The sequence below is a fragment of the Microcaecilia unicolor genome, chromosome 1 (genome assembly GCF_901765095.1).
Source record: "Microcaecilia unicolor chromosome 1, aMicUni1.1, whole genome shotgun sequence".
Classification (NCBI taxonomy): domain Eukaryota; kingdom Metazoa; phylum Chordata; class Amphibia; order Gymnophiona; family Siphonopidae; genus Microcaecilia; species Microcaecilia unicolor.
Window position 1 is genome coordinate 186877951 of NC_044031.1, and position 25155 is coordinate 186903105.

A 25155-nucleotide genomic window follows, 5' to 3' on the forward strand; every position below is an offset into this window, starting at 1 on the left:
GGTTCCGTCTCCTTGGAAGAGATATGCAAGGCGGCAACTTGGGCTTCGGCCCATACATTCTCCAAGCATTACCGCTTGACTGTGGCTGCTCGGGCGGAGGCCCGGTTTGGAGCTTCAGTGTTGCGGTCAGGGATTTCTATGTCCCGCCCTGGGTGAGTACTGCTTCGGTACATCCCACCAGTCTATGGATTGATCAGCTTGATGATATGGAAGGTAAAATTATGTATAATCATACCTGATAATTTTCTTTCCATTAATCATAGCTGATCAATCCATAGCCCCTCCCAGATTTCTGTACTGTTTTTGTTCTGGTTGCATTTCAGGTTCAAGTTTAGTCTTCAGTTACTTCAGAAAGACTTCGTGTTCAAGTTTTTTTCACTTGGATTCTTCAAGAGTTAAGACGAGTTTGTGTTACAGTGAGCTGCTGCATTCCTCTCCCCTCCGTTTTACGGGGCTGGATTGAGATTTAAATTCTGCCGGCACTCCCTCCCGCTTCGTGCGGCTGTAGGGCAGCTTTGTACCCCTCCCGCTTCGGCGGTGTTCGGGTCAGTCAGCTCCTCCCGCGGTTGCGGTTGCAGGATAAGCCAGATCCCCCCGCATCGGCGGGTGTGGTGTCCCTCCCCCGCTCCGCGGGGATGAGCTGGACGGATTCCCCTCCCCCACTTGTGTGGGGATGAGCTGGGTTAATTCCCCTCCCCCGTTTCGGCGGTGGTGAGCTGGGCAGAGTGTCCCTTCGTGGGTGTAATTCTCTAAGTGCTGAGTCCTGCGGATGGAGCTTTGATATCGACATACTGAGGAGTTTCCGGCAGCACATGACCACATATAGGGAGGCAAAAGTTTGCTCTCTATCTCCACCTGCTGGTAGATGGACACAACCCACCAGTCTATGGATTGATCAGCTATGATTAATGGAAAGAAAATTATCAGGTATGATTATACATAATTTTACCTTGTTTGGGGTTTTTTTTTTTGGCTGTTATATACTTAACTGGCTAACCCCCCTGTTTACTAAGCTGCGCTAGTTTCTGCCACATGAAAGTCCGTTCAAAGCGAATAGGCTGTGTCGGCATTAGCGCACTGTCAGCCGCTAGTGTGGCTTAGTAAACGGGGGGGGGGGGGGGGGGGGGTAAATTAATATTCAGCGATGGCCGGTTAAGTTTATAGCGGCCAAAGATAGGCCTGCTATTTCGGCGGCCCAATTTGGCTGCTTAACTTGGCTGGCAAAGTGATAAATATTCACAGATAGCTAATTATATTGCGTGATATAACTGGTTAGCCGCTATGGGCTAGATTCTATATATTGCACCTGAAAATCCGTGCAGAATAAATTTTTGCCTAAGCGTATTCTATAAGCGGCGCCTAGATTTAGGTGCAGTATATAGAATATGCTTAGTTGATATTCCAGCGCCAAGCGAAACATGGAGTAAATACTGGTGCATAGATTTGGGCACAGAGGAGCATATTCTATAACAGTGCACGTAAATTTTGGAACCCCCAAGAAACGCCCATAACCTCACCCTTTTTGGCTCTGCGCTTTAGAATTTAGGTGCTGTGTGTCACAGAGTACGCTTAGCGAGTTATGCATGTTAATTCAAATTATTACCAATTAGTGCTTATTATTGCTATTTAAGGGGGTTGTTTACTAAAGCCTAGCTCGTGTTATCTGCAGCAGGGCCCATAGGAATAAAGTGGGCCCTGCTGCAGATAACTCGAGCTAAGCTTTAGTAAACAGGGGGGTAAGTGCTGTTAAAATGGTGATTGGCTTGTTAAGCCAATTAAGTTACGCACGTTGTTATAGAATATGCTTGGATTTCAGCGTGGAATGCTAGGTGTGATATATAGAATCCAGAGGTATGCGCTGACTGTGAATATTTAGCAGGAGATGACTGGCTATCACTTGCTGAATATTCGCAGATAGCCAGTTAAATGCTATTTAACCGGCCAGGAGCTGTTCCTGGCCGGTTAAATAATACTGAATGTCAGCCGGACTGTACCAGAATGTCACTTAGGGGCCATTTTACAAAGGTGCGTTGAAAAAAGGCTTATGGTAGTGTAGATGAATGTTTTGTGTACACAGAATCATTTTTCAGCACACCTGTAAAAAATGCCTTTTTTTCCCAAAAATGGACATGCAGCAAAATGAAAACTACCACGTGCCCATTTTGGGTCTGAGACCTTACCGCCAGCCATTGACCTTGTGGTAAAGTCTCGCGTGGTTACTGGGTGGTAATGACCTACGTGTGTCAAATGCCACTTGGCGCGCATCTGAAAATAAAAATGACTTTTCGGATGCGCGTATCGGACGTGAACCAAAAATGAAATTACCGCAAGAGCCACATGGTAGCTGGGCGGTAACTCCATTTTGGCGCGCGTTGGGTGCACGTAGATTCTTACACGGCTTAGTAAAAGTGCCCCTGAGGTGTGAGATATATCCTAATACATAAATAAATTGTGGAAATAATATGAATTTTCAGCCAGAAATTATAAAATTTTGCATTTGTACTATAATCCTTGCCAAAGCAAATGGATAAATCAAACTGGATCCTTTTCACTGTGTGTATAACACCAGAGCAAGAGAGAGCTTCAGAGGTTCTGCAAAACAGTCATCCCACTATGTCACACTAATTTTTTCAAAAAACTATTTTGAAAGTAGTGTTTTAAACTACAGACTGTATGTTCCTTAAACAAATTGAGAAATTTTAGGAAACAAACCATTATTAAGAATTATTTTAATAAATTGGAATAAAAGGAATCATATTTTAACAGTTGTGACAAAGCTTTCGTACTGATATTTTTCTTTTGTTTTGTGGGGCATTTTCCATGAAGTTTGACCAGAAGGAAAAGTTTACACTTCTGGGAGGCAGGAAAGACTACTGGGATTACTTCTGCGACTGTCTGGCCAAAGTGAAAGGAGCTAATGATGGAATCCGCTTTGTGAAGTCTGTTGCAGAGGTAAGCAACTGAGGGCCAGATGCACTACACTTAATGAGCCAGCAATGTGGTTTTTAAATCGGTTCTAGACAGTTTAACGCGTAAGTAGTAAACCGGGACATGCACAAAAGGGTTCTCTGAGCCATTTTCCTGTCACGGTAGCAGCTAACGAAAACGTTATGCAAATAAACTATTATAATGAGATGCGATGTACTACCGTTTCCGACACCATGCACTGTGGGAAACCTATTGGGAGGTCTGCACCTTTCGTTCGGGCTGCTGTGAGCGGGACCCATGCAGAGGAGGACGCCCATTGCAAAAATCGGAAGAAAAAAAACGTCCAAGTGCTCGTCAGGGACGTCCTTTCAAGTGCCTAACACTTGGACGTCCTTCACTCAAAAAAAAAAAAAAAAAAAAAGGACATCCCTGACGAACGCTTGGACATTTTTTTTCTTCAGATTTTGTGATGAGCGTCCTTCTCTTGGACGTGTTTTTCTTATGTGCCTGAAAACCGCCGGAGAGAATCGGGGATTGGGACGCGGATGATGTCCAAATCAAAACTATTTGGACGTCCCTTTCGATTATGCCCTTCCAGGTCTCTCTCAGCCAATCACTTCGTGGACGCCCATCTTGTTTCGATAATACTGGATGCCCCGCCCCTTCGTAGGGACGTCCTTAGAGATGGTCGTCCCTGTTTGATTATCCCCCTCCATGTATCCTACTCTCCACTCTACCACTTTGCTTAAATTGTAAATCCTTTCAGAGAGCCTGGTACCTTTACTGCTTCTGGTTTGAGTCTTGTGCGTCTTTGTATATTTGTCTGTTTTCTCCTCTCACTGATTGCCCGCTATAAATTTTGCATGGCAGTAATTTCATTCTGGCAGATAGTCTATTACACTTTCTCAGTTGGTTGACTTCAGCAGATCACTAGGAGCTAATTTCTCAGTACAGAAAATATTTATTTGTACAGATTAGAGAGATTAAATAGGATTTACTTGGAGATATGTGCCACTGGTGTGGCTGACATACAGTATCAGAAGAAAATCAAATGATCTCTCCCCCCTCTCAGATGCCAGTGCTAAATGTAACATGTTATTTCTCATTCTGCAGCTGAAGGCCCCACACAGTCCACGTGCACAGTTGGAAAGAGATTAGATAAGGATACTTTTTTTGTTGCTGATGTATAGTAACAGCATTTTCAGAGAATGAACTGAAACATGCTGTCTTCTACTCAGAATATGAAAAACAACGTTAATGAAACAGTTTTCAAAGTCATTTACATGAATCATGATTTACACATGCAAACTGACATCAGTGAACCAAAACCAGCTTTCCAGACTTCTCAAATAATATTCAAGGTGTACTTAAATATTTAGGGCCCTGTTTACTAAGGTGCACTAGCGTTTTTACACAGGAATATATGGGTGTCTCTAGCATTAGCGCATTCTAAAAATGTTAGCTCGCCTACAGCGCTACTTAGTAAACAGGGCCCTTAGTACAAAACCAATTTTTTAAATGGCGACAAAATATATTTTCCAATTCTATTTCCTTGAGGACAGACTCATAGAGGGGCGTTGTAGAAAGAACATCCAGCTCACAATATGGACGTCCAGAATGTCACAAATGGACGTCCATCTCACATGTATTTTAGACAATGGCATACCTAGCATATTTGACACCTGGGGCCGATCATTTTTAACACCCCCTCCTCCTCTATATGAAAAAATTATTTTATTAATAATCCACAAGCCACACATCAAGGATGTACCTAGGAAAAGGCATAATCTTAAACATTGCAGTGAGCACTAGAACATCAATATACCCATTGTAAAACTAACCAAGCCAGATTAGATGATCCTGCCAACAGAAAACCATGTCTTTTTCACAAACACAGAGCAAAGATACACCCTGACCCAGTATAGATTAAGTAACCACAAACTAAAAATATAAATATGTAGACAAAAATTAAACTGAACCCCTAATAAGCCAGACTCAGCATACAATGCAATACCACAGAATCAATGATGCATATCCCTTAGTACTGTGGAAAAACAACCGCAAAAGTGGAGAAACCGGATCCGCTATGAGGGGAAGCACAGAGACAGAGGAGTAGCATGATCAACAAGATGCTTTCAAATAAACCAAGGAGACAAAAAATAAGGAATAAAAATGTTCTTCAGTAGTAGAAGATAACTCGACACAGCACCATGTTTCAGGAGCCTGTATATGGTAAACGCCAGTAAGTGGAGTTGAACCGAATCAAATCTTTAAAAAGACTAATGATTGGTGGATATGCAGGGTACGTTGGTAGAAAACACAAGCCAAACTGAAAGGAGAATCGTGTCCACAAAAATGTTGCTGTGTCATTCCTTGGTTTCTTTGGAAGCGTCCTGTTGATCACGCTACACCTCTGTCTCTGTACTTCCCCTAGTACTGTGCAAAAGATAGTAGATGTAAGTTTGAAAAAATTGACAAATACCAATCAGCACTTTATAAATTAACAAACAGAAATAAAACAAAAAAATGGAAAATAAGATGATAACGGTTTTATTGGACTAATACATTTTTCAATTAGCTTTCAGAAGCCAAAACTTCCTTCCTCAGGCCAGTACAGTATACTACTGTTACCTGAGGATGGGGGTTTTGGTCTCTGAGTCAAAAATGTATTAAAATTAGTCCAATAAAAAGATCACCTTATTTTCATTTTTTAATTAGTCCAATAAAAAGATCACCTTATTTTCATTTCTATTTATTACCACAGCTACAATACAACTTTATCCTGAAGCAAAAAACAAAACAAAACATCTACCTGTGTTGTCTCTGGTTTCTGCTTTCCTCATCTTCTCTTCACTCTCCCCCTCCCACCCAGCATCTGTCTGCCCTCTCTTCCATTCTGCTTCTGCCCTCTCCCCTTTTCCACGTGGTGTCTGCCCACTTTCTCTGCCCCTTCCATCCACTTCCTGCCCTTACTTTCCCTTCCATCCATCCTGTGCCCCCTGTCTTCTTTTTACATCATGCATTCCAGCATATCCCCCTCTCTCCATCTTTATATCTCCTCTCCTCTCCCCATCCCCATCCATATTCTGCTTTCCAGTATCTCCTGTCTATTTTACTTTTTTCTCTCTTCATGTCCACCATCATTTCCCCAGGCTCCCTATCTCTCCTCTCCATAATCTGCCTCCTGTGTCCCTGTTCCCCCCCATGTTTAACATCTGCCTTCTGTGCCTTCTTCTCTCCCCTGTCCCATAGTACTCTGCATCTTGTTCTCTCCCTCCCCAGCTCCAGCTTTTTCCCAGTCTCCCCTCACTCATGTGTCCCACCTTTCTCTCCCCCCTCCCTTCATCCTTGCTCTTGCTTCCTCCTTCCTTTTTGGTCTGGCATTGCTCTCCCTCCTGTCTCCACCATGTTTTCCCCTTCTCCTGATGTCTAACATCGCTCTCACTCCTTTCTACCTGTCCACCCCCTGTTCCCGTTCCCCTTTGGTCTGGCATAGCTTTTCCTCCTCTCTTCACCCTCCTTTCCCCTTCCCCTTCGGTCTGGCATTGCTCTCTCTCCTCTCTCTACCCCCTCTTCCCCTTCCCCTTCGGTCTGGCATCGCAATCTTCTTCCTTTCTCCACCCCCCTTTACCTGTGGTCTGCCCCGCTCTGCAGGCCTCCAAGTTTCCAGGCCCACGGGCAGCATCAACAATGTAAGCACTTGCCTTGGGCCTGCCCCAGAAGCCTTCTCTGTACAGCTTCCCGTGTAGGCAGGACATTGTACAGAGAAGGCTTCCAAGGTTGTCCGTAGGCAGTGCTTACATTACTGACTGACGCTGCTAGAGGTATGGAAGTTTAAAGGCCTGCAGAGCGGGGTGGTGTGGAGGGAGAGCGATACATGATACCGCACCTGTCGAGGGTGGGGGTGGGGGCGGTGGGACACCTATGGCAGCAGCACCAGCACCTCACATCCTGGGGGGGTAGACTTCCTTGGCAGCACTGCATGAATTGGGGGGGGGGGGAGGAAACGACACCCATGGAAGCACCCCTTTAAGACCTGCGTCTGGGATGGGTCGCCACCACCACCCTGCCCTCGGTACACCACTGATTTTAGAACAGGCTATCCAGTTCTAAAATACATTTGAGATGGACTTCCATGTACCAAAATCGTCCAGCGTGAACATCCATTTTTCAAACTGAAACATCCAAATTATGAATGGGAAAAACAAGGCAGCTTAGAAACGTCCTGCTTCCTGCTTTTGTCCTGTGTTAGTTTCAGGCCGATGTCCTAACCATGTGATTACCACAGGTTGTAAGAGAAGATCCGCTGGCAAGCGGAGAACTCAAACGCCCCACGCTGAGGACAACAAAACACAAAAAGTGGGAGAGTGACCAAAGATACCAGAAACTGGAGGATGTTCTTTAATCCAAATTTTATTAGAAGTTTGAAGTCTTCAAACTTCTAATAAAATTTTCTGTTTTGTTTACCACAGGTTGTAACCACACAATACTGGTCAAGCAATGAGCTCATCTATCCATGTTCTGTCTGGACTCCTTTGTTTCAGCTCCCTGTTCTATGTCCCGGTAGTCACTCTGCATGCTGCGCCTGGCAAAAGGAGATTCATAGCTTCCACAGCTTGCTCACCATATCTTACATTGCTGCTTTCCTCTGTCATTTGTGGGAACTGGGAAGTGGTAAGGTGGAAGCTGCTGGCTTTTCTTCTTTCTCTAACCGTCCCACAGGGAAACTCCTGTATCAGTTTCACATTTCCATACAGGAACCTAGGAGAGTAATGAGGGACGTGGCAGTCTGCATCAGTGAGACATGAAAGCAAAAGGGGTATACAACGTCTGCTTTTCTGATTTATGAAATGTTTTTGAAGCAGCCTGGTATCTTGCCGAAAACATTAATACAGTTCTGGATTCTATTGCTTTTACTGTTTGTTTCTGTTTGATCTATTTCATCTTGCAATCTAATCTTAGATTTATATTGTACTCTCCTAATCCCATAGGACTATACTTTTATAAATACAAATTTAAGAAGGCATATGGAACTACAGTTTATTCAAAGCGTTATTAGAGTTATTCAAATACAGTTCATAATTGCATAAAGTATTCAAAATCATTTTGATATTTGCACACCTCTTTACAACAAAATCTTTTTATTTAAGCCAAGCTTCTGCTTAAAAAAAAAAAGACTCTGAGTTCACTTGTCAGATGCTCCTGATAGAGTCTGGATCAGCGTAATATCTGCATGGTACTCTGATAAGGATCTATATAGCACTCCTTCCCTCCACCCCAGATTTATATGAGGTACAGAATGGAGAGAGTGATTGAGAAAAGTCTTCAAATACATCCGCATGTAGTATTATTTTGTTAGCATTGAAACAAAATCCAAAATAGTAAAGACTAGGATTCTTCATAGTATGTTAGCACCATGGCCATAAAGGGCCGTTTGATATATATATACTTCTGATTTTGCTGATTCCTGTGTAATCACTACAGACATTACAACTCCTATCTATTTAGCCCTTGAGCAGAAGATGCCAGGCTTGTATATAGTGAATATATCTTGCTGCTTAGCAGGTAGAAGCTTGTTAAGTAACCATTGGGTTTCCTTGCGTTTGTTTTTGTTTTTTAAACTTTTGTCAAAAGTCAACTTTCTACCATGCCATCCTGCTACAGATGTGTACCTGTTTTGGTAAGGGAAATTATTAGGGGGGTGGTAAACCAGACTGAGATCATTTATGTTCAAAAAAACATGCCCCCCCCCCCTTTTTTTTTTTTTTTTGCTCATAGGAAGCAGTGCACTTACCCTACTCAAGGCTGCTTGTACTCTGTGATGTCACAATGAAAGCCCCTCCTACTCAGCCAGGGCCCCGCCTACACTATGTGCAGTAGTGTTGAAGCTTAATTGAGGATGGCTAAAGATACTGAATCCTAAGAAGATTATGAAATGCACTGGAAGCCTACATTTCTCTGTTTTAGTACTCAATTTGTCATGTATCTCTCTGTTTAGCTGAAAACCTCCCTGGGGAAGGGAAGAGCCTTCCTGCGGTACTCATTGGTACATCAGCGTCTGGCTGATACGCTGCAGCAGTGCTTCATGAACAACAAGGTCACCAGGTACATGGGAAGGGAATCTTTCTGACTGACAGAATATTCGCCAAAGTGAACAATTACTCCCAGAATTTCCATTTCCTGTCATGTCTTGTAATCGTTCTGTAACTTGAATGGAAAAAAAAGATAATGGTATTTCTTTTTAAAAAGATTAAGAAGTTCCACCCTGAAGTAAAGGAGGCTTCTTTCTGAGGTGTGCATGTGATCTGAGTATATGCACAGATCTGAAAATAGCCATCCCCTGTCAGGTGTGGATAGGACACCAAATGGAAAAGTAACTAGGACCCCACACCCACACCCACACCCACACACACACACACACACACAAACACACACACACACACACGCAACCTCCTGTGCATTCTGTCCTATTTTGGGAAGTAGGTTAAAAACCAGATAGATCCAGTTCTTAACACATCATTTTCATGATCTAGAAAACTCTACAAAGTGGAAATCAAGCAGGATGCCACTCAGGTGCTCGCATTTAATGTGGAAGTGGTGCAAGTTCTGTTTCCCTAAGGTCAATCTCATTAAAACACTAGTAGTCATTTATTCTGGTTTACTGACACAGATCTCTGGCTCAGCTGAAATGCACTGTGATCCCTTCAAAGCAGGAAATAACAGGTCGATGCTCAGAAGCTCTTATGCAATCAAGATCAGGTTCTGACCACATCTATGTTTTTTTCTTTAAATGCTGGGTTGCCAAACCAGTCTAAATTTATTATATAGTGGTGGTATTGAACCACTGTCTGAATAAATTTATCTGGTAGGACCATATAAATAAAAGTCCTAATTGTAAACAGATAAACTACCCAGTGTATCGCCCCTCTTAGTTTCCCGTTCTTTCCTTCCAATGTCTCAATGATCTTTTCCATTATTATATTCCTTGTTAAAAAACTTGTCTCATAACACCTCATAATGTAATCCATAACTGAGCTGTAACAAAATGTACTTCCAGTCTTCATAACGTAATGTAAGCCACACTGAACCCGCAAAAAGGTGGGAAAATGTGGGGTACAAATGCAATAAATAAATAAATAAAATAGAACTGCATTTTCTACCAACTTACTTAAACAGGTCGTTTATAATTTATAAAAATAAGCTGATAAATCTACTTGCCTTTATACAGTGGCCAGCCTTCAGGCTATGTCACCAAAGTTCTTTGAAAACCTGTAGTTTCATAACTGATGTTTTGTTTGGAAGACTTCATTCTCTCCTAGATGGTACCTCTACCTTTGACTAACTCTGGCATGCTCCAGGTGAGAGGAAAGAGGATGGTAGGGTGTAGAACTACAGAATCTGTGGCTGGCTTTTCAAATTATGCCCTCCTGAACTGCAAAGCCACAAAAATTGCTATGCATTTGCTGAAGTAAGCAAAGGTGGGCCGGCATTACAGTGCAATGACTGTTTCAAAAGTAGAGAAGTTTAGTTCACTGATGCTAGAATCTATATAGAGTAATTATGAATTATAATGTTCCAAACAAAGAGCACCAAGGTACAGAGGATGTAGGAGGTCCAAGCCACCGTGACATAGGATATAAAAGGACTCTTATATGGGCAATGAGAGGGTAATAGTATAACAGGCTGCCTATGTGTGAAGGCCAAATAGGTGCCTATTTTGAGGCTGCTGTGTTTTATAAAGCCATATAGTTGCTTATGTATCTTTATAAAATACTTGGGGCAAAGCAGCAGAAATCATTCCTGCTCGGGGACTAGGCACTGACGTTATTGGGATTTGATATACAGCAGTTTACATTTATTATATGCAGGTACTTTCTCTGGCCCTAGGGGACAATATTGTACCTGGGGCAATGGAGGGTTAAGTGGCTTGCTCAGAGTCACAAGGAGCTACGATGGGGAATTGAACCCAGTTCCCCAGGTTCTTACCCCACTGCACTAACCATTAGGCTATTCCTCCATTCCATGTGCATGCATAAACCCCTGGATTCTATATAGGTCATCGAAAGTTGGGTGTGGATCCCAGATGTGCACACAAACTAGTCAACTGGGTGCTAACAATCAATTGGCACTAATTTGAATTTGTGCACGTGTCAGCGCGTGGCTATTCTTTAACATCTATATTTAAATTTCATAGAGTGCAACTCAGAAGAGGGCATAGGAGGGGCATGGGTGGGTCAGGGACATTCCCAGAAATTAGGATTTACACCAGGGAATCTGCTCTAAAAGCACCATTTTGTAAAGGTCACTTAGTGGTAAACAAGCTTTATAGAATTGTCGCTTAACGTGGATCTTAATGGCGCCTACCTTTGGGCACCATTTACTGAATCCGGCTCAAAGTTTATGCACAGACACAAATTTGTAAACTCCGTCTGCACTCCTCCCAAAAGCTGCCCTTGAACACACTACTTATGCTTTTGAGCATGTAACCTCTGGGCTAATTTTAAAAAAGCCCTTCTATGTGAGTAAAAGGGTCTTTATAATGAAAAGGCCTATATAAAATGACTGTATTTATTCATGTTTATTGGGGTATATAAAACCATACTGGTCTATATTCAAAACGATCCACTAATTTTCAGTGGCACTTAACCAGTTATCACTGCTGAAAATGAGCAGTTAGCACCTAAGTGAACGCCAACTGTTTTTGGGGGGGTTCCAAACGTGGAGTCAGCACTTGACCGGTTAAGTGACAAAATTCAGTACTCAACTGGACAGGTTAACAACATAAAGGCGACAGCATAAAATACAGTCCTATCTTCATGTGGCAACCTCTGGCTGGTTAAGTTCTGAATATTGACAAGCGGCTATGTATTAGCTGGTGCTGCATAAACCAGATATTCAATGCCGAAGCACAGACATGGCCCAGCACTGAATATCTAGGAATAACACTGGCTGAATATTGTACCTAAGGAATGCAGTGTTTGTGGGGAGGGGCAGTTCTGCTAACATACTTCCAGCAACAGCTAGATAGTGCCTCATAAAGTAGACACCAGTACTCCATTCATTTATTTTCATTTTGCTTTCACCTTTTCAGTAGTAGCTCAAAGTTACATTCAGGTACACTGGGTATTCCCTGTCCCTGCAGGGCTCACACTCTAATTTTATACCTGAGGCAATGGAGGGTTAAGTGCCTTCCTCAAGATCACAAGGAGTACCAGTGGGATTTGAAACATCCACCTTTGGATGTTAAGACCGGTGCTCTAATCACTAAGCCATGCTTCCACACCTTAATACCTTGTTCATCAGTTGGGAGCAGATAGCCCTACACAGTCCACCTGCATACTTTGAAAGAGAGTAGAGTGTTGGCTTACATTTTTTGGTCGCTGAGGTTTAACAACTCTGGGGTCGATATTCAAAAGGGTTTAGCTGGGCAGGAAAGACTCCTGTCCAGTTAAAGGAGTGGCACTTAACCAGGCAGTGATGCTGAATGTCTTCTTTATAGAAACACAGAAACATGACAGCAGATAAGGGCCGAATGGCCCATCCAGTATGCCCATCCTCAGTAACCACTAACTTCTTTTCCTAAGGGATCTCACATGCCAACCCCAGGCTTTCTTAAATTCTGACACAGTCCTCTTCTCCACAACTTCCACTGGGAGGCCATTCCACACATCTACCACCATTTCGGTGAAAGAGTATTTTTTTTAGATTCCTCCTATTTCCTCTTAACTTCGTTTTATGCCCCCTCATTCCAGAGTTTTCCTTGATTTGAAAAAGGCTCATCTCCTGTATATTGATGCCACTGAGGTATTTAAACGTCTCTATCATATCCCTTCTCTCTCGCCTCTCTTCCAGCGTAACATGTTGAGGTTCATAAGCCTGTCCCTATATGTCTATATGTTTTACTAATTTTGTATCCGCCCTCTGGACCGACTGCATCCTGTTTATATCTTTCCGTAGGTGCGGTCTCCAGAATTGCATGCAGTACTCTCAATGGGGCCTCACCAGAGACTTAAACAAGGGCACTATCACCTCTTTTTTTCCTGCTGGTCATACCTCTTCTTATGCACCCAAGCATCTTTCTGGCTTTGGCCATTGCTTTTTTTACCTGTTTGACCACCTTAAGGTCATTAGACACAATCACCCCCAAGTCCCGCTTTTCTTTCTTACACAGAAGCACTTCACCCCCTCCTATAATGTACTGTTCCCTTGGATTATTGTATCCCAAGTGCATGACCCTGCATTTCTTAGCATTAAATCTTAGTTGCCAATTATCAGACCATTCTTCAAGCTTTGCTAGATCCTTCTTCATACCATCCACACCCTCTGGGGTGTCTACCCTATTACAGAGTTTGGTATCATCTGCAAAGAGACAAACTTTACCAGACATCCCTTCTGCAATACCACTCACGAAGTTGTTAAAAAGAGCCGGCCTCAGGACCGACCCCTGCGGTACACCACTGATAACAGCCCTTTCCTCAGAGTAAGCTCCATTTACCACTACCCTCTGTCTCCTTCCACTTAACCAGTCAGTTTATTTATCAGTCGCCTGTGCGGGACCGTGTCAAAGGCTTTGCTAAAATCCAATTGCACCACATCTAGCACCCCTGCCACATCCAACTGTTTGGTCACCCAGTCAAAAAAATCAATCAGATTCGTGACCTTCCTCTAGTGAAGCTATGCTGCCTTGGGTCCTGCAGTCCATTCGATTCGAGAAACCTCACAATCCTCCGCTTTAGAAGCATTTCCATTAGTTTATGCACCACCAAGGTCAGACTGACAGGTCTGTAATTCCCATCCTCCTCCTTCCGCTTTTGTGCAGAGGGACCACATCCGACCTTCTCCGGTACTCCGGGACCACTCCAGCCTCTAAGGAAGCATTGAAGAGGTCAGACAGCGGTGCCGCCAGAACATCTCCAAGTTTCCTGAGTACCCTCGGATGTATCCCATCAGGCCCCATCTCTTTGTCTACTTTGTCCACCATGACACTGTCTGGGCAGTGATGGGGCAGTCCAGGGGTAGAGAGGGTGCAAAGCTGGGATTTACCTGATGACTGTTGATATTCTATCTACTAACTGGGAAAGTATGTTGTAATCTATGTAATATGTTGATAAAGTTAGAACGGCAAAGAAGGCCGTCCTAATTTTATCTGCCAGGCTAACCAGGCACCAGTCTAAACACTGGCCAGTGCATGGTTACCTTCAGTGTGACAGCACTGACCCAGACATTCAATGCCGGAGCCTGACATTGAATATCTGGGCTTAATCTAGCCCACAGCTACCAGCAGCTTAAAATCCGCTGACCACTGAATATTGTACCCTGTGGTTTTAGAGCATGCAAATGAAATATGCTGTTTACTGCTGAAGTGCTGCTAAGAAGAATTTAGAATATGCTAAGAGCATTAAATATTATAGAAACATAACAAAGAGTCACCTTTTTTTAAAGTTCAGATCATTTTTATTTATTTTACACAATGAAGGTACATAAGACCCCTCTCCCCAACAAAGATAGTTTTCAAAGTCATTTACATGTGTAATGATTTACAAGTGTGATTTGACTGAAATTGCCCTCCCTCAGGACCTAATTTGCTAAGAATATTTTCCTCCAGTGAGACTGAACTGTATTCCATTTGAATTTTAATGGCTATGTAAATTTCCCTCACAGGAGCTTGTAGTGCATATCTTTTTACAGTTCATAGGGTTCTGAGGTGAGGTAAAAAATAAATTTCTTTCTCACTGTGAACAAAGAAGCTGGACTAGAAATGAATGGCAAATCTGGAATTAGCAACTCACTCCAGACCAGCCAACCATGCTGTTCCAGCCCTGGGTTTGCCCCATTCCAGGTAGGGAGCTGTGTAGCTTTGCTAATCTAAAGGGAATAACTGGGACACAGAGCTTTAAAACTCTTTGCCTTCAATGGCGCAGAACCAGGAATGGATCAGCCTGTCTGGTCATGTAAAAGCTCAAGCTGAAGTTGCAGCGTTAATGGCAGTTACCATAGACAAGGCCTGCTCTGCAGCACTGAACTGGCATTACAGGCCTTTGGAAGCTCCAGGATGAATCTGTATTTGCAGGAAAATGCTGAGTATAGGTGTAGGCTTTGAGTCTCATTTCCAAAGCACATAGACTTGCAAAGTTACATAGGTTACTATGAGGTTTAAATTCAAAGCACTTAGATTTAGAAAGTTGCACAAATACCTTGGAACTTTGTAAGTCTAAGTGCTTTGACATTTTTGATTAACCCTTTGAGAGTCTAGCACTTGATTGACCTGCCACTGATGACAGAAAGTTCTGTGGAAGTTTGTTAAGGTGAGCACAGCTAATTCTTTCCATCCAGCTCTGGGATTTGACCAATTCCTTGCACATATTGCTGAAGGGACAGCTCATTCCCTCATATACTAGCACCCCTTTATTTTTCTTTATTGAGGCAATTTTGTTTTGTGTGCTTTTTTTAATCTAGTGACTGGTACTATGCAAGAAGTCCCTTTTTGAAGCCCAAGATAAGTTCAGATATTGTTGGTCAACTGTACGAGCTGACTGAGGTTCAATTCGACTTGGCCTCAAGGGGCTATGATTTAGATGCTGCATGGCCAACATTTGCAAGGTAGTGTAACAAATTAATTTCTTTATTTAAGCATGTTTAAAATAATCTGTTGTATTCTGCAGTTGTATTCTTGATTACATTTAAGGGTAAGGGTAATGCATTTGATATACCGCTTTCTGTGATTCAACTAAAGCGGTTAAACAATAAATAGGAACAGCAAGTTTGGATCAGACCAAAGGTCCATGTTGTCTCTGCCCATGGTAAGTAGGGAGTGCTTGAATAAAATATATAAACATAGGGCTTATGCCATACGTACAGCCTGTGGTCTCCTGTGTTTCCTGCTATGACGCGGGCTGAAGAATTTAGCCCCTTGCCACAGGATTTGGCAGGCCTGGTGGAATTAGGTTGAAAAGAAGGGATTTGATTTGGATTGGCAGACAGCTGTGCATAACTGTGGGGAGGTCGAGGCTCTCTGCTTTCCCACCAGCTGTTGGCCATTCACTTTCCTACTTCTGTGATCTTTCTGTTCTTTCCCTCAGCCTCTGATTTGCCAGTTCATGCCCTCTCTACCCCCTTGACTTGCAGGAGGAGGAAGAAGAACATTTCTTCAGAATGCATTCACCTCTGTGGGCTGGGGCCAGACAGCTAGAATTATGAGGGATACTGCTGTTTTTTCTGTGGGGATTGAGAGGTGGTGAGAATAGGGAAGGAGGAAGAAGAGAAGATTTTGGAGAAGGGATAATTGTAGAGTGAAGTACCATCTGGAAGGAAAGGGGAGCAAAATGTGGTGATAAGGTGTCTGAGAATCATGCATAAGAAGACGGAAAGATAAAGGGAGGGGATCATGGGAAGTGAGACAGTGAGAGAGACAGAGAAGGGGATAGGGAGAGGATCATGGGGAAGGAGAGGAAGAGAGGATTCAAGCTGGTGGAAGAGGAGAAGGAAACGAGGAAGGAACAAATATAAGAAATGGAAGGAAAGAAGCAGGGCCGTGCCAATGTGGTAAGCGGGGTAAGCACGGCAGGGGGGCGCTTGCCTTCGAGGGGCGCCGCTGCCCTGCCGTCCCTGTCTTCTGCTCACTTGCAAAATCTTATACCTGAAGTTGTGATTCTCCTATCTCCCCTGCCCTTTTCATGGCAAACCAGAAGTGAAACACGCAACAGTATTCATTGAGGCAGGCAGGCTCTTCAAGTTACTTGAGACAATACAACCAGATTGCTATATATGTCTTTGGTTTGGGGATAACTCCTCACTCAGGGTGAGCTTCAGAGCTTGAACAGCATTCAAATTAAAGAGAACCTGAAATTTTAAAAGTGCTAAAAATAAGTTTTAAAAGTATTTGCATTAAATCTAATTGCAGAATGCCGGTGCTGGGAGTCTGTACTTGGTTGTCATATGCTCAGATTTGTTTAAATCATATGCAAATTAGTCTGTTTTTGGGAGGTTTCATTTGCATATTTATGGATAAAAAAATGATGGAAATGTTTACAGCCTTAATGTTAGGTCATGGCTCTGATCAAAAATGTGAAGTTTGATCCAAAAATGAATGGTTTATCTAGTGTTTTTGGCTAAAAATTCCCATTACAGTGTCTGTATGTTAATCTGCATTCAAATAGAGTTCTCTGATTGGATGATCAGCTTTTGTTAGAAATCTGCCGGGAAGGGAACAGAGTGAGAGAGCAACTGACCGTCGGTTTGGCCAAGAGAGACATGCAGCTGTGAGTTCCTGTGTGTGTTGACTGAAATTATAAGAGTGCCTGATTATGTGGTAAATGAGAAAATATGAGTGAAAAGAGGTTGGTGGAGATTGAAGTTTGAGGTTTCTCTAGTGAGAAAAGGATGTGAATATTTCAGGATTACTTGAAGTTTATGAAGAATAGAAAAGGGTGAATTTCAGTTTAAGAGTGTTTAAATCCTATAAGCTATATAAAGGCTAGGTAGATTTAAGTGACTGTAAGCAAGGAAACCTTAATATTTGATCTGAAATAAATATTTGATCTGAGATAGTTGATCAGAGATAAATGTTTGGTCTGAATTATATCCTTTGGTGCAAAGGAGATTAGAAAAAGAATCTTTGGAAACTAAGAGGACTTTGCTCACATTTTGAAATAGCATTCCTATTTTGAGTTGGAAATCTTTGAAATGTTATGAAAATACATTTTGCTTTAATGAAATTGCTAAACTTTAGAGTCAGAGACTTATCAATGAGGGATACATACAGTGCTATTTTTTCCTGAGGTCCGGCTTTTTTGCCTGCTCCCTTCTGTTCCTGCTCTGCTAGACGGAGGGGGGGGGGGGGGGGGCGCCAACTGATAGTCTGCAGGGGGGCACCAGAGACCCTAGGCACGGCCCTGGAGAGAAGGCGGGAAGCTTACAGAAAGATGGAGGGGGAAAGACTGGACAACAGGAAAGAAGTGGCCAGGGGGCAGGGGCCGGGTGACAATAGCAAGCCTTGACAAATATCGCCTCTTAATTCAATTGATTTCCTCCCTTTGCCCAAAATACAGTGGAGTCTAAGGAGCTTCTTTTCAAAGCATATGGACATCTCAAAATGCCCAAATGGACATCCAAATCCTGATTTTGTAAAGGCAGAAAAGGGACATCCAACACTGTAGGATGTCCAAATAGGAAGGGGGCATGTTTTGGGCAGGACTAGGGAGAAGCCCAAATCAGGACACCCAACAGTGATTACTGAATGGGAAGAAATATCCAAGTCTTAAAAGGAGGACATCCTTTTTCAGTCATGTCCAGGTTACAAAAAAGTGCTTTGGTTGAGCAGCTGACCACTAGAGGGATTAAGAAATGACACCTCCGTAATCCCCAAGTGGTTGCTTTTCCCATCCCTTTTGTAATTGTGAGCCCTCCAGGAACAGAAAAATATATACTGTGCCTAAATATATATAAGCCACCTGCTATTTAAGTGGTGTACATTCAGGTACAGTATGTATTTTTTCTGTTCCTGGACAGCTCACAATTACAAAATAAGAGTTAAAGTGGGATTTGAACCTTGATCCATTGGTTTAAGGTCCACTGCATTAACCATTATGCTGTCCCCCTGCTCTGTCGGGATGCTGTGTGGCCATTCTTCTAATAATGCTGCCAGGCAGTCATCCTTGTCCCTGCTTTTTTGCTGTTCAAGGACGTTCCAAATTGTAAAACGGCTGTTCATGCTGGACGTCCTCAGCACAGGAACGTCCGTGTCACGTATTTTTGAACAGGAAATCCTGACATATTTCGTGTTGGAAAATACACGCATCCTTTTTAGATGTTATGAGCTGGATGTGTTTATTTTGACTTGGATATCCTTTTGAAAATGCCCCTCCACATACCTTGAGCAGCTATATAACCACTCACATGACGTAGATTAGTAAGAAAAGTTGCTTTTTGAATTGGCTTGGTGGTGCTGCAGATTGGGTACCAAACGTGCAGCAAGGCGTGAGGCAGTCTTGTCACTGGGATACTGGAGAAACAGAAAAACCACTGTAAGAAAATAACCATAACTGATAACCTGACTAGGGTCTGTGGGACAAGGATAAAAGAGAGGTACAAAGAAAAGCGGAGAGCTGGGACAGAGAAAAACATGGGTGAGTTGAGAATAGAGAGAGGAGATGCAGCATGATGTACTGAGGAGCGAGGACCCAGGCAGGATCCTGAAGTGCATGTGCAAGGCTGAAGGGGGCAGTGAATACCAAAGTGTGCTCCTTCTTTGTTTTGCAAAAGTACTATCAATTGATCAAGATAACCTTGAAGATGTTATCTAAGTGTGAAATAAAGCCTTTCCTCCTCATGCAGAGAGAAAGAGTAGAGTGGTATATCCTTATATCTGAAGTTAGAACTGCAAGTTTGCTGGTGACAAGAAAGATAAGGCTTAGACAGGAAGCTCTGTGATCTGTTTGGTTTCCTGTGTGTTTGCTGGTTTTTCCTTTCCGCCTCAATTCTAGCAGTACATAGAATGGAGATAGAAATGATAGAGGCGTGAAAGTCAAGGCCGTGCCAACACGGTAAGCGAGGTAAGCATGGCAGGGGGGCGCTTCCCTCTGGGGGGCGCCGCCGCACCATGCTCACCTTGCTCGCCCTCCCGCTCCCATTGTTCAACTTCCCGCCCTCTTCTCCCCCCCCCCCCAACGTCCCTTTTCTTTTTTTTTCCTTTTTAAATTTACCTCCGTGGCGGTTCCGGCAGCGCAGCCTCAGTGAAGGAGGCGGCGCTCCCGACGTCTCTAGCCTTCCCTTCGCTGTGTTCCGCCTTCTTCTGACGTCATTTCCTTGACATCAGAAGAAGGCGGAACACAGCGAAGGGAAGGCTAGAGACGTCGGGAGCGCCGCCTCCTTCACTGACGCTGCGCTGCCGGAACCGCCACGGAGGTAAATTTAAAAAGAAAAAAAAAGAAAAGGGATGTTGGGGGGAGAGAAGAGGGCGGGCAGTTGAACAATGGGAGCGGGAGGGGCAGGGGAGAGACGAGAGCATGGATGCGAAGGGGGAGGGGAGAAGAGGGCGGGCCAGGCCAGGCCAACTGGGACATGATGGGACATGGGAGCGAGAGGAGAGAGAGGAGCATGGATGCGAGGGGGAGTCATGGAAGGGGAGAGAGGGGAATTGCTGGATAGGGATTAATGGAGGGTGACAGAGGAGCATGGATGGGAGGGGCAGGGCTCAGGGAGAGAGGGGAATTGCTGGAAAAGGATGAATGGAGGGGGCAGGGGACAGAGGAGCATGGATTGGGAGGGCAGGGCTCAGGGAGAGAGGGGAATTGCTGGAAAGGGATGAATGGAGGGGGCAGGGGACAGAGGAGCATGGATGGGCATGGATTGGGAGGGCAGGGCTCAGGGAGAGGGGAATTGCTGGATAGGGATGAATGGAGGGGCAGGGGACAGAGGAGCATGGATGGGCATGGATTGGGAGAGCAGGGCTCAGGGAGAGAGGGGAATTGCTGGAAAAGGATGAATGGAGGGGCAGGGGACAGAGGAGCATGGATGGGCATGGATTGGGAGGGCAGGGCTCAGGGAGAGATGGGAATTGCTGGAAAAGGATGAATGGAGGGGGCAGGGGACAGAGGAGCATGGATTGGGAGGGCAGGGCTCAGGGAGAGAGGGGAATTGCTGGAAAAGGATGAATGGAGGGGACAGGGGACAGAGGAGCATGGATGGGAGGGCAGGGCAGGGCTTAGGGAGAGAGGAGAAATTGCTGGACATAGAGGGGAGGGAAGAGAGATGAAGGAGATGAAATGAGGGAAAAGGAAGAGAGGAGAAAAACTGCACATGGATGAAGAAAATAGGCAAAGTGGGACTTGGGTGTGATCATATTCTTATGTGATAATCTTAAGGTGGCCAAACAGGTAGAAAAGACAATGACAAAAGCTAGAAGGATGCTTGGGTGCATAGGGAGAGGATGGCCAGTAGGAGAAAGGAGGTGATGATACCCCTGTATAAGATTCTGTTGAGACCTCGTTTTAGAATATTGTGTACAGTTCTAGAAACTGCACCTTCAAAAAGATATAAACAGGATGGAGTCAGTCCAGAGGATGGCTACTAAAATGGTTAGTGGTCTTCATCATAAAGCATATGGGGACAGACTTAAAGATCTCAATATGTATACTTTGGAAGAAAGGAGGGAGAGAGGAGATATGATAAAGACATTTAAATACCTATGCGACATAAATGCACTGGATGTGTCTTTAAATTGAAAGGAAGCTCTGGAATGAGGGGGCATAGGATGAAAGTGAAAGGGGATAGACTCAGAAGTATTTTATTTTTATTTTTTTTTAATTTTTGTTACATTTGTACCCCACGCTTTCCCACTCATGGCAGGCTCAATGCGGCTTACATGGGGCAATGGAGGGTTAAGTGACTTGCCAGTTCCTCAGTTCCCCAGGACCAAAGTCCACCACCCTAACCACTAGGCCAATACTTCTTCACTGAAAGGGTGGTGAATTCATGGTACAGCCTCCCAGTGGAAGTGGTGGAGATGAAAACAGTATCTGGATTCAAGAGAGCTTGTGACAAGTAGATAGGATCTCTAAGGGAGTGATAGGGAGCACAGATGGATGGCATGGATGGGCAGACTGGATAGGCCATATGGTCTTTATCTTTCTACATTTTTTTTCTATCAGACATAAACATATTTTGAGAGAGACCTGATGAAATTCTTGTATTTTGAAGTGTTTTTTTTTGTTTTGTCAATTTTTTTTAATGATCATAAATATAATTTTAGGCATGTAAATTCATATTTATGCAAATAAAACCAGTTTTCTGCATGTAAAAATGCACACATGCAGAGAAAGAAAGAGAAACTGAAACAAGTGCACAATTTAACTATATAGTACGCTTTTCAGAGAAAAGTTAAGTAGTGGAAAGATATGCTGGGTCCTAAATGTTTCAGGCAACAAAGAGAAGCTTAAATTACCAAGATATATAGCAGGGTTCCCTAAACTTTTCAAGGGAAGGGGCACTTAGATAATTTAAAATGACCCAGAAGGCTGGGCTTTGCCGAGTCAGAGGTGGAGGGAGGAGGGGAAGCATGATCTAGAGGCCAACCAAAACTGTTTTTTTTAAAGCTTCGGCCAAAACCTGAACTGCAGCTGGGTTTCAGCCACAGCTGAAACTGAAACCGAAACTAAAGACTGCTTGTGTGAATGTGAACCTTGCCAAGGTTGCGGTTTTCCAGCCCAATTGGGCGGCTTTCAGCGATCCACTGCGGGAAATTTTTGACCGTTACGGGTTGCGGTGGGCGTGGTTAGTGATGTCGGGGGAGGGGTTAGTGACATGGGTGGGGTTAGTGATGTGGGTGCGGTTAGTGACGGGGGTGGAGCTGATGACGGCGGGGGGCAGGGGATGACGGCGGGGCGGGGTGATGACGGCAGGGGCGGGGTTTTGTGTGGGAAATTTTTTTTCAATTTGGCAAGCCTGATGTGAACCAATGAGGCCCACTGGCGATTGTCAAGAGTTTGCAGTCAGCAGACCACTGCTAAACCCAGGGCCGGGGAGATTATTACCCTCCAGTCTCAGGAACTGAAAGTACAGCCTGACAACTGGGAGAACCATTTTAACAAGGACTTCTGAACAAGTCTGTCACATTTAGGTTCCCAAATCAATGCAGATATAGTTAAATATCCTCTGAGACAGGAATTTTGTGAGAACATATGTAATAAATAAATAATGATTCCCAGCTTTTTATGCTTATCCAAACTGTGCACAAGTAATGAGAGAAAGTAGTATTGAGATGTTTCCTGTTTTGTATTTTAGTTATAAAACTGACTTAAGGAGATATAGATTTACTAAATAGGGTAAAGGAGTCCAGACACTGTTCTACACTGTGGACATTATACTAGCCTGATGCACAATCCAGAATAAAAAAAGCCCATTGATGTTACTGAATGTGAGGAGTATATGCTCTGAAAAATTACAATCAAGAGCACTATATCTCTCAAATTATTTTCTAATATGTAAACTTCATTTCACTGTAATATTTCCCTACTTACACTATAAGCTGACCAGAACTTGTACTTGAAAACAGTCACTGCAGGTTCCTTTCTCATAGAATCTAGCTTCTGCATGCCACAAGTTTGATTAAAATGCTGCATCTTCATCATGCCCAACAGGGCCTGAAATTCTTTAGAATCACCCTGATAGTATCAAAGTCAGAATATATATAATAATTTAAATAACGAAAGGCCATATTTTACCTCCAACCAAAATAGCCTCTGCGCATATGGACCTCAGTTAATGAAAACAGAAACTAAAAGCCACAGTGCTTTTACAGTGGCTGATTTTGCACCACATTTGGAGTGACAGCTGATGTCATATCTTCACAGAGTGGTTAATTCATAGGGAGTTTATTATCCCAAATTTACATACAAATTCTTGCTAAACTTTAATATCAAAATAATTTATTTGGAGCAGGGGCGTATCTGAACTGCGGCGGTAGGGGGGGCCAGGGCCAGAGTGAGGGGGCACATTATAGCCCCCCGCCGCCGCCATTGCCGATCCCCCTCCCCCCAGCCGCAACCATTGCCAATCTCCCCCCGCCGTTGCTGTCGCCTACCTTCGCTGGCGGGGGACCACAACCCCCGCCAGCCGAGGTCCGCGTCCTCCTGCCGCTGCTGGCTGCCTTTAAAAGAATTCCGTCAGCTGGCGGGGGACCCCCAACCCCCGCCAGCCAAGCCGAGGTCCTTTCATTTCTTCCACTAAAGCTGACGCCGAAAGTTTCTTTTGAGTCTGACGTCGCTACACGTTGGAGATCCAAGAATGTGCGTGCTGATCTTTTTGTGTTCCTGGATGGTAAATCTATGAGGTCTAACTAATTATAATATGAAGGAAGTCTCCTCTAATTTCAATTATTACAACAATCTAGAATGATAAGGAGATCAAAAGTAATGTATACTCAATTGATGTGTATTCAAAACACATAATTAGTGTATAGAGGAAAGGCTTCAAGAAGCCCCCGGCTATGTATCTCTATACCTCTCGGGGGCTGGGCTGCTGCATCATCGGCCCAAAAACCTCTGAACTACAATTTTTAAACTACAATTTTTATTTTATTTTCTTCTTTATATAAATGGTCTCACCAAAACTATACAAGCAATTCAAAAGACTCATGAATTTGAAAGCAACTTAGCTTGTTCGAATCTGGACCTCTTTATAACGGAACTTTATCAACGCTGATTGCGACCACGACCAACGGTGTCCAACGTTTCGTCACCTGCTTCAGGGTCCTGTGATCTCCGTTCAAAGCATTTCCGCTGAAGTTGGAAATGCTTTGAACTTGATTGGACCATATAATCCCAAAACCAGAAAGTCTCGATTTTGTATCCACAGCCTAACTAACACATAACTACCCTTTGGATCAGCCTGAATCAGTTCTGACTTGACTGCCAAGCCTTTGCGAATTATGATGGCAACTCTACCCTTGCGGCCCCCTGATGAAGCAGAAAATACTTCTTCCACCCACCGTGTTTTTAATTTCAGGTTCTCCTCTGGGGATAATCTTGTTTCTTGAAGGCACCCTTTGTCTACCTTATGTCTTTTCAAGGATGCAAGAATTTTTTCTTCTTTTCACTGGCATTGCTATACCCCCTACATTCCACATGGCAAATCTTGTATTTCTATTCACCTGCTTGGTATAATAGATCTAATAGCAAAAACATGATAATTGAAAACTTCTCTCAGGTGCCCAGCCTCACTCGAGAGCCCACAGAAAGCATAATGTTCCATTGCTAAGCAGCTATGGTCATAGTTCTGATTTTTGTTATTATTCTCTTTGTGATTATCAATCTCACACGAATGTTTGATCAGATTATGTTTAAGCAGTATATATCCCATTTGTTGTGTCCTCTAATAGTGCTTCTAAGGCGGTAAGTTGGCTGGATAATTGCTGTAGCTGTGGGTCCAAAGCCAATTTCACTGCTTCAGTTAATTGAATAAGCCGCTGCGCAGTAAATGCAGTGGACGGCGGTGTTGATGTGGGACTTGCCGCCATTTTAGGTTCCATCATCCGCGGTTTCTCCAATTCTTTCTTTGCACTTTTTGTCGGCATCACCGCTTCTGTTCATATTACAAAAGGGTTCATAAAACTGCCACAGATCCTTCCCAATTTGACCTCCAATCCACAGCTCTTTTGTGGCGGGGGAGAAGGTAGGGCTCTAGAGACGAGCTACTGCACGCCTGCTCTCCTCCGCTCATCACGTGATCTCC

At 43.6% G+C, this 25155-nt stretch overlaps 1 protein-coding gene across 2 annotated transcripts in view; it reads left to right on the plus strand.

The window, feature by feature from the left end:
- Nucleotides 1-25155, plus strand: part of FYCO1 (FYVE and coiled-coil domain containing 1) — a 219264-nt gene that overhangs the window by 69879 nt on the left and 124230 nt on the right. For both annotated transcript variants that reach the window (XM_030203275.1, XM_030203282.1), the window contains exons 4-6: nt 2827-2952; nt 8927-9033; nt 15385-15528. In XM_030203275.1, coding sequence (XP_030059135.1) covers nt 2827-2952; nt 8927-9033; nt 15385-15528 — 377 coding nt within the window. The remainder of the gene's footprint in view (nt 1-2826; nt 2953-8926; nt 9034-15384; nt 15529-25155) is intronic.